Source organism: Heterodontus francisci, chromosome 15 (assembly GCF_036365525.1).
Source record: "Heterodontus francisci isolate sHetFra1 chromosome 15, sHetFra1.hap1, whole genome shotgun sequence".
NCBI classification, from domain to species: domain Eukaryota; kingdom Metazoa; phylum Chordata; class Chondrichthyes; order Heterodontiformes; family Heterodontidae; genus Heterodontus; species Heterodontus francisci.
In genome coordinates this window covers 13,562,303-13,572,924 of record NC_090385.1, presented here as the reverse complement: position 1 = coordinate 13,572,924, position 10,622 = coordinate 13,562,303, and the positions used below count along the sequence as shown (strand labels likewise).

The following is a 10,622-nucleotide window of genomic DNA, read 5'->3' as shown; positions in this document are numbered from 1 at the left end:
CTCTCTACTGCAATCTCCTTCAAGATACTCCTTAAAACCTACCTCATTGGCCAAGCTTTGGTTACCTTGTCCTAATGTCTCACATGGTTCGGTCAGATTTTGTCTTATTGCACTCATGAAGCAAATTTGGAAATTGTACTTTAGTCATTTGGTAGTATAGAACTTGAGTATTGCCGAAAAAAGAGAGCATGTCTTTTTTTCAGCAATGCATCATACTTTATAAATGCAAGTTGTAAAAATTCTAAATATAGACTTTTGTTCTCACCTGGCTGCAATTGCTAACAGGTGTATATTTCCACAGGGTGGAACATTATTTGACCCTTCATGCGCTACAAATTTGCCTTTTATCAAAATTAGTTATCTTTGAAATCTGTATCTGAAAGCTGTTCAAGACATTTACCTTCTGAAATATGAAACTGGTGCATTTTAGTGACATCAGAAGGAATTCTAAAGATTGGGGTTGCAGCAGATTCAACAAGATAGGTTGCATAGAGTCGGTTTGGATTTCCTAGAGTATACCCTATTTCCTCTGGTGGGGAAATCCACAAGGGCTTAGGCTATTCAAAGGTGATGTCAGGAGCACTTCTTTGCAGAAAATGTACTGGAAATCTGGAACACTCTGTTGAGGGCGGGGGTCAGTTGAAAATTCCAAAACTGAAATTGATAGGCTAAGGGTATTGAACCAAGGCAGGCAAATGGAGTTAAGATACAGATCGGTCATGATCTAATTGAATAGCGGATCAGGCTCAAGTAGCTGAATGGCTTCTTCCTGTCCCACATTCACCATCACTGATTGATCTTTATCGAGGCCTCATAGTCACAGGATATACTTCATCCTACTCCACAATTTCTTTCTCTTCCGAAAGAAAACAAATGTCTTGCAATGGTTAAAACACAATACAGGACATCTACATCAAGAAGTCTTTCATGTAAATGTTTAACTTTCTCCTGGTTAAGAATTACAAAGTGTCGTTCCGAGCAGGAATGTGACAGAGGCTAAGAGCCATGTTAGCAGCATAAGCTTTACACTCCTAAAACCATCTTCAAAACTTACAACTTGAACTTTCATATTGCCTTCTACAGAAAATACCCAAAAGGCATAACTAAAATAAAATGGATACCAAACCAAACAAGGTGATATAATTTCACAGTAGACTGAGCCTCCTCCAATTTTGGCTTTACTGTCTCTAATTTCAGTCATCTCCAATGTAGAATTTAGATTTAATCCTCTCAGTCAGGCTAAGCTTTAGAGTTAACTTCCAGCAAACACAAGTTCATTGCCTTACATAAAGGCTCCGCTGCAGATAAGAGTCTCGGGACTGTTCAATTGTTGGGATGGATGAGGCTGGTGTCAGTGATCTCTCCCCAAGTTTCTTCCCAATTTTCCCTTACACATTGGTTTTCAACACCATAATCTACTGCTTCCAAACTGTACTTGTGCCCCCATGATAATACTTAGTATGATCAAATGTTTCTCTGGATCACCAATGACAACCTAGTTTTCTGAGTTTGAGCTAGATAATGGTAAGCTTGCAACATATTCCATGGAGGTTAGTTCTCTCCCTTATTCACGTTGCACTCTCGTGAGAGACTAACACTACAGCAGTTGGGATTCTGTGAATAATTCAGATATAAATGAGCTGACCTATCTTGTTTCACCTGCAGGATACACAGAATCTACTTGATACTTGTGCCACTTTATCAATGTTCTTGCACAAACATGGTCAAAGAACCAACTGGATCAAAATATTTTCACAGGCATATCTGCATGGCTTCCTTCTGGACGAAAGACTGCCAACATCCAACGTAAGGAATTAAGATTGGGCTTCATCAATCTGAATGAGGTCTGTCCCCATCAAGCCAGATCTTTTTCCTCTTCCTACATTTTGCAATGGACTGTTTTAACTCAAAAGTCTCTCTTTTGGAGTTGTAGATTGCGTGGGCATTCCTGAACTTACTGGTTACCATTTAGATGGCCTCCACAGTGAAATCCACACCAGGTCAAATTGGATGATTTATTTTGTAATGAGATTGCTTCTATCTCTTTCATAAAATGTGTTTAAGGACTTATAGTTGAATTATGGACACTGATTCATCGGAAATCTTGAAGAGGCTGAACTTTGTAGGTTTTTCTAAATGTCACCAGAAGGTTCCTGGATTTGGCTGGTAAACAGATCTTACTGGAAGGCACCTGTCTGTGGGCAGCAGGGGGTGTTTTTGACTTGGGAAGATGTTTCCAAAGAAGTGACAGGACAGGTCAAGACTTATAGAAATAGGGAGAATTAACGGCCAGACTGTTTTTAGTTTCAGTTTGAACTGATACAACAGACAGTTGGGTTTTTGCCTGCCAGAAGACGACCCAGCTCCGCGCTCCCTCTTGAAAACAAATCCTGCATACAGTGTTAGTGTCTTATTTCCAACTATGTTTGAAGAAACCTTGCGCATCGAATGTGTGGGAACTGAAAGCTTGTTGCTGCATTTCTGCCATATGGAAAATCTGACACCTCTGTAGCTGCATTTCTTGGAAAGGCTACCCAAACTGATCTTCAACATCGCCTGGAAAGAATTGTTCTAGGAAGTTCCCAGTGACAGCCACCAACACGCATTTGGGAAGCTAAACCTAAACAAAGGACATCTTTCCATATCTTGTTTTGTCTTCAAATATGAAGTATGCAGCCCAGTGTGGTTTTTTAAAAAAAAATTTCTGCAGTTTAAACAAAAATCCCTTTTTTTCCAGCTAACCAGAGTGTGTGTGTGTGTGAGAGAAAGAGAGAGAGCGACAGACAGACAAAGAGACAGAAAAGGGCTATGATAAATAAGGGGTTTTAAATATTTAAATTTGTGTATGTTTTACTTCATTATTGGTTAAGACTTATTTTATAATAAACTGATCATTTTGTTGTTTATTAAAGAAACCTGGCTGGTGTGTTTTATTCTGGGAAGAATAGAAAATATAGTTGACCATATCAATAAGTGGGAAAATTTAAATATATGTTGTGACCTGTGGAGAAGTCGGACTAGAATAAACAGTGCACTCCTCCCTAAAATAAAAGCAAAATACTGCGGATGCTGGAAATCTGAAACAGAAACAAGAAATGCTGGAATCACTCAGCAGGTCTGGCAGCATCTGTGGAAAGAGAAGCAGTTAACGTTTCGGGTCAGTGACCCTTCTTCGGAACTCCTCCCTCCTCGGTCGTAACAATTTGCATTAATTTTCTGCATTTATGTCACAAGATAATTGTATGCAGTGTCCCAGATTTGCATTTGACCATTCTTGCTCCTTTACTGCACTTTTTTGGAATGTACATCTAGTATCCTGTCAATCTTGGCTAGAGCCCAAATCCACAGCTCTAGCAGGTTCCTTTTTGTTTCTTTAATACCAATTGTTAAATTCAGCTCTGCAAACTGCCAAATAATTTCTGATTAGATCAGCTCAGGTACTCAGGCTGGTCATAATCTTGAGGGTGAAAACATTTAAAATGTTTGGTGCCTACGTGTCACTAGTAGCACTCGGCCTCAGAAGATTGCGGCTTCAAGCTCCACTCGAGCACTTCAGTACAGTACTGAAGGAGTGCTGCATTCTCTGAGGTGCCATCTTTCAGAAAAGACATTAAAACTGAGGCCTCGTCTGCCCTCTCAAGTGAGCATGAAAGATTCCATTCCACTATTTGAAGAGGTGAGCTCTCCTAGAGTCCGAGACACAATCTATCCGTCAACCAACATCACCAAAACAGATGAACAAACATAAGAACATACGAATTAGGAGTAGGCCACTCAGCCCTTCGAGCCTGCTCCGCCATTCAATAAGTTCATGGCTGAACTGATTACTACATTGGTCATTTATCTCATGGTTTACAGGATATTGCTGTGCACAAATTGGCTGCCATGCTTCCCTAAATTATAATATTGACACTTCCAAAACTTGGCAGTGACGGTTGTGAAAGGAGCTTTCCAAATGCAAGTTCTGTAAAAAAAAAGTTAACACTAAAAATAAAAGTTTAAATCATTGAACATTGACTGCCATGTTCTATTATCACAGGACTAGTAAAACTAAAGCAGCAGAAAACATATCAGAGGAAACAATGATTAAACTGAGCAGTGCTCTGGTCAGACTGCACCTTCAGTACCCGGATCAGCACTGGTCACCAAGAAACAAAGACAGTCAAGTACCAGAGGCAGTGTGGAGGAGTACCATGACGCAGATCTCTACTGTAAAAGATTTGAGTTACAAGGAAAAAACACAAACTTGGATTTCTTGGAAAAGGGAGGTGTCTGTGAACTGAACTTATAGAAGTACACAACAGTCAAGGGAATGAAAAAGGTAAATTTGGATTATTAATGCAATCTAAAATACCAGTGAGAGAAGGAGTTCAAACTAGCAAAAGGGAAATTTGTGAGGTTGAGAAATTGTTCACACAAAGGAATGGAGAGTTGCAGTGGAGAAAGTACTGGAACCATTGAGGAATCAATTAGATGCTACAATGGGGAGAGGGGAGTTGTACAGTCTGTCTGATTGGGTGAAATGAGATGGACTAGGTAGCCTTTCTCAGCTGCAATTACCTTGTAATCTTGTTTTCACCTGGAATTACTTGGAACATCCAGTGCAGAAAGATTATTTGGCCCACGTTTATGCTCGAGACAAGCCTACTCCCAAGCCTATCTGCATCACCTTCTCACGTTTCTCACATACAGAGACTGCACGCACAGTGGATACACTTTTCAATTTTTACCTACATGTTTACTCATTATTTTAAAAGTGATCACTTTAAGATTTCAGGTGGGATGAAAAAGTATGAAGTTTCAGGCACACTATAATTTACTAACCATAATAACTTGACACCAATACCGCAATTTACACCTGACTTTTTCTAAAATGTATATTTGCAAACAAATTGCAGAAAATCATTTTTTTTTTTAGTTAGCCTAATCTCTTGTAACTACTCACATTAAACCTGTGAAGGAGTATACTAAGATTTCAGACATTTATATAAAGCAGGATGCATTCACTTTTAATAGTTTCATTGAACATTTGTAAAGAATTAAACACATGCAACTTAAAACTCAGCTGAAAGTTCTGACAGAATAAAGAACTATAAAAATAATTATCTGAATATTAAACCACCACCATTTATATAGAATGTTAATTTTTTTTAAAAGAGAACTCTGCATTTCCTGTTTTTATTTCCAACTACTGATAACGTAAGAGCGACTGCACACCTTTTGGTTTATATTTCAAGTTGGAATTGAAGTTGGATTGCTTTTAAAAATGAGACTACACCAACAATTTACATTAATACAGCATCTTTAACAAAGCAACATCCCAAGGTGCTTCACAAGATCAAAATTTGACACAAGCTACAGTGAGAGATCAGAATAGATGATCAAAAGCTTGCTCAAAGAGATAGGGTTTAAAGAGCACCTTAAAGGAAGGGAGAAAGAGGTCGAGACACAGAGGGGTTTAGGGAGGGAATCCCATTAAGTAGGGCCAAGGCAGCTTAAAGCACAGCCACCAATGGTGGAGCTATTAAAACTGGCAATACACAAGATGCCAGAATTGGAGGTGTGCAAAGTTCTTGAAGGCTAGTAGAGCTGCAGTAGGTTACAGAGATAGCTTGGGGCGAGGTCATGGAGGGATCTGAATTCCTATTTACAAATTCTTATTTAAAAATTGGCCTTAAGAATCAAAACTAATTTCAGATTTCAAGTATAACACCATCCAGACTTTTGACAGACTTTCCCCAATTTCATGTCAGAAAACAGCAATAAATTGTTTGTTATCTTTTTTCTTTCTATAATCAAGTGATCTTGACTGTATGAATATTTAAATACAATACTGAAATATTCATAAGTTCCTTGAAATTATAAATGCGACATGACAGCCTTTGTCAACATGTAAATAATTTTAATATACTCCAATAGAAAAGAGCAACCTGCAGAATTCATAAAAGATTCTGCTATGCAAAAATCAAATCAAAAACCTGCATTCCTTGTGATTTAACTATCACTGTACAGTTCTGGAGAAGTAAGCAGCAGATACAGTAAAATGGAATGACCCATCTTTAAACATTGCTACAGAAATCAGTCATTGCCACTATTTGCAGTCACATTTTCGCATATTCTATAGGGCCACAAAAATTACATGAAAATATTAAAAGGCGATTTTATGTACAGCCCTGCAAGATGGAACTTTCATGCCAATCTATTTTATACCACAAGACATGACTTTTACAAATAGTGGTTCTGCAGTGTTCAAGTAGTACTGGTTTGACTTTTAAAAAACAATCCATAAGTTAGAATATCCACCATTCCTGTTACTGCAATTTCACTTAAGTAACTCTTATGTTTATTGTTGTGCTGGGGTGGGAGCAAAATATTCACATCCAACGGTCCCTTGAAGACACCAGGCTCATGAATACATCTCGAGGGTTAATGTCACCAGAATGTTGCACCTACCTACATCAGTTGCTGGCTCTTGTGATACACTCACACTCAAATAACTTGCACAACTCTTGCAACTACTATATTTTCAAATTGCCAGCTTGTTTACCTCTCACACAGGTTTTACATGCAACCCTGGCCAAGGTTCACCCTGATTGAACAAAACATGGAATTGGCTAAGTTTTAAACCCAAACACAAAAATAACTCCACCATAAAGGAACGAATTTCACATACATCCAGCTACTTTCGAGAATTTACAGTACAGCCAAATCCAGATGTAAAAATAATTCTTTTTCTCATCAAAAATTTTTCGCCACATTGGCCAGTCATTTTGTTTAGGTGCAACAGGTATCAGTTATTTGCTTCAATGGTCACAAAGCCGCAAATAATCTAACAATGTAGGGGGAGTAAACTAAAAGGTGGAAAAGGCCACAAATTTTTACCCTTTGAGCACAGCAATCATCTTGTTAAATTGAAATCTGACATGACCTATTAATGCTTCTGCATATTTTGTCCTTCACACATGAAGGTAAGCAAGAACAATTCTGATTTTCTTGAGCCAAATATTGGATGTAGCATTCTTAACTCGACTTTCCTTCCCTTCTCGTTGTAAGAACACAACGACCCACTTAACAATCCTTCCATGTAAAGCACTGCATGAAATATACCTACCTACCATAAAATTTACAGTAAATATTGCACACATATTTTATTTCCCCCTTTGCACTGCAGTCTACACAGTATTGTAGTGAATTACTCAAAAGGAAAGGAAAGCTAGAGGTCAGGGAGAGGGAAAGGAAGACAAAGGAGAGCATGCTTAGCAGAAAATCAAAGAGTTTCTTCTTTTTTTTAAAAAAAAGATGAGTCGACTTCCTCTTGGATCATAGATCCATCAATTGGGTCTTCATTCTCAGCCAGTCTGGTGACATACTACACATTCTGTGGTGGTTCCCATGAAGTTATGACTTCCAACTGTCCTGAGTGTTGCTCCCAAGCCTCAATAACTGCAGGAAACAGACTGCAGGATGCGGTGGTGCTGTGGAAATTTCCTTAGTGGGAAGCGTCAATACCACAACTCTGAAGCAGGAGCCAACCAGTATAAAGGCCTGGGTTTTCATCAGAGCCCACTTTTTTTTTTCCTATTGGCAACATCACGAAAAGTTTGGTTATGAGGAAAATTAGGCTTCGAAGGCTCCATGCCTGTAAGAAGTGTGTCTTTGTAAACATAATTCTGTTCCAACTATTATTTTTTTCCCCTATAAACAGGTAGAGAGAGGGGTACTTTCAACAACATAAATATTCCTGCTTAGACTTTCCTTCTCATTAAGTCTGCTCTGATAAAAATCATTGGTCTTTTAAGGAACTTGTCTGTCTTAACCTTTGCATACACCAGGATTCCATATGCACAATTTGGATAAATAACAGCCAGAACACAATGCATCATTTCTATAAAAATGGTAAAAGCTGACCAAGCTAATCATGCAATTAGGTAATGGCTGATAAGTATTCCACTGGCGGCAGCAATTGTTAAATGTTATCAAATTATCCAAGTTTCAAAGGATTTGCATAATAACTGTTGAGCAAAAATCAAAACATGAAATATCTTAATACATATATTCCACAGGCAATATTTCAAATACCACAGAGATGCACAAAAAATGAGATAGATTTCTACTAAAATAGTGCACTTCACATTAGTGCTATAGGAATATATGTGGTTTCGAAAGCATATTGTTGCCACCAAGTCATTTAAATACTCTTCTTGACCACACAAAGTTTTCTATTCAAATCAGTGTTTCAGCAGCTTCAATAAAATTACCAAGTTTGTCTTGAAAACACAAAATAAGGTACACAATGTTAAGTTGCGAATGGAAATCATCCCCCCTTTGAGCTTCTATCTCAGTTTTCAGCTCCAGTTTTCAAGCTGGCTAGTGTTATAATGCATCATCTTTTAAATTCAATATACATTTACATTTGGTCACATTAAAATGTCCACATCCCCTTCATGGTCTTCTTCTGCTACCTTCACAGAGAGCACCTCCTCGTTCAGAAATAAGCCACTCAGTCTCTCTTTCCGTGCTTGTCGCTGCTCTTTCAACTGACGCTTCCTCATGGCTTTCTGTTGCAGTTTACGCTGTTTGGATCGTTTCTGTCAAACGATTGGCACAAGGAGGGGGGGGTTGGGTTGAGAAAAAGTCGGAAGTTAGTTATGAGTTGTTACACCACACACCATGCTCATCAGTTTTAATACTTGTTTTTTAAAAACGGTTGTCAATTATGTCATCCAAAGGGTGTTTGGCAGACTTGAGTTTATTGGTCGCCCAAGGTTTAGAGATTGTACGTTGTACACATGGCTTTTGTTAGTCCATGATTTTACATCAAAAAAAAGGCAATAAAAAGCAGAATACCTCATTGATCAAATTTGCTCATCTTCGGTATGCTGCAAGTAAACTGGACAATCCAATGAGGCAGACATGATGCTTTAAATGGCTTACAAGTAGCACCATACAACTCATCAGTCCTTCAGACAGCACACTGCCATGTATTCATTTTCCCCCCCAAAATTTGATACAGGTCTGCTTTCTCCTCCTGAAGATGTCCAGGAAGTGCTCTGCTACCTAGGAGTGCAGTGATATTGCTTTTCTTCTTGTGAGATTGGCATATACTGACATGTTCACATTTGGTGTCAAAAGGAGGAGGTGCTGATTAAAATTTACTCTGAGCACCTTTCCTGATGCTTCTTCATTGTGCAATGAGAAAGAACCTGTGAGATGAGCATACATTTTTCGGGCTTGCTCATGCTTATCCTTTTAACTCAGTGACATGCCTCCGATTTTTAAACAATTGTCTCTGATTTAGTGACATTGCAATCTTATGAACGCTAGACTTTGTAACATGATTATGTTTTAGATACTGAGATTTTGAAAAAAATTTAAGATGGAGTCAGAAGTCAGGGTGACCTCACATTCACTCGCTTAAGAATAAACACAAATCGTGTTAACCAGGACAACAGAACACAGATGAAAGATTTTTATTTAAAAAACAGGGACGGCAGGGGTAACACCTGAAAGAACAATGGGTTTCACCCTCCCAGACTTTCGGATGGTAAACAAGAGGTCAGTGATTCTGAACATGCAAATATACCAGGCAGCAGCTAACACCTGGAAACAATGGAAGGCCCCAGTGGTTGAGCTGAAATGAGACTTCTTGAAGAGGCAGTAAAGAAGACAACCAGCAATTGTGGACAGCATGAGACAGACGCAGGGAGGGGAGGCAGAGGAGGGGGAGGCAGAGGAGGGGGAGGCAGAGGAGGGGGAGGCAGAGGAGGGGGAGGCAGAGGAGGGGGAGGCAGAGGAGGGGGAGGCAGAGGAGGGGGAGGCAGAGGAGGGGGAGGCAGAGGAGGGGGAGGCAGAGGAGGGGGAGGCAGAGGAGGGGGAGGCAGAGGAGGGGGAGGCAGAGGAGGGGGAGCAGAGGAGGGGGAGGCAGAGGAGGGGGAGGCAGAGGAGGGGGAGGCAGAGGAGGGGAGGCAGAGGAGGGGGAGGCAGAGAGGGGGAGCAGAGGAGGGGGAGGCAGAGGAGGGGAGGCAGAGGAGGGGGAGGCAGAGGAGGGGGAGGCAGAGGAGGGGAGGCAGAGGAGGGGGAGGCAGAGGAGGGGGAGGCAGAGGAGGGGGAGGCAGAGGAGGGGGAGGCAGAGAGGGGGAGGCAGAGGAGGGGGAGGCAGAGGAGGGGGAGGCAGAGGAGGGGGAGGCAGAGGAGGGGGAGGCAGAGGAGGGGGAGGCAGAGGAGGGGGAGGCAGAGGAGGGGGAGGCAGAGGAGGGGGAGGCAGAGGAGGGGGAGGCAGAGGAGGGGGAGGCAGAGGAGGGGGAGGCAGAGGAGGGGGAAGCGGAGAGGAAGAGGGGGGGAGGCAGAGAGGGAGAGGGGGGGAGGCAGAGAGGGAGAGGGGGGGGAGGAGAGAGGAGAGGGGGGGAGGCAGAGAGGGAGAGGGGGGAGGCAGAGAGGGAGAGGGGGGGAGGCAGAGAGGGAGAGGGGGGGAGGCAGAGAGGGAGAGGGGGGGAGGCAGAGAGGGAGAGGGGGGGAGGCAGAGAGGGAGAGGGGGGGAGGCAGAGAGGGAGAGGGGGGGAGGCAGAGAGGGAGAGGGGGGGAGCAGAGAGGGAGAGGGGGGGAGGCAGAGAGGGAGAGAGGGG

At 41.5% G+C, this 10,622-nt stretch overlaps 1 protein-coding gene across 4 annotated transcripts in view; it reads right to left on the bottom strand.

The window, feature by feature from the left end:
* Positions 1 to 5,881: 5,881 nt before the first annotated feature.
* fam199x (family with sequence similarity 199, X-linked) overlaps positions 5,882 to 10,622 on the bottom strand; it is a 46,208-nt gene continuing 41,467 nt past the window's right edge. For all 4 annotated transcript variants that reach the window (XM_068047127.1, XM_068047130.1, XM_068047129.1 and 1 more), the window contains exon 7: positions 5,882 to 8,588. In XM_068047127.1, coding sequence (XP_067903228.1) covers positions 8,418 to 8,588 — 171 coding nt within the window. In that variant the 3' untranslated portion in view covers positions 5,882 to 8,417. The remainder of the gene's footprint in view (positions 8,589 to 10,622) is intronic.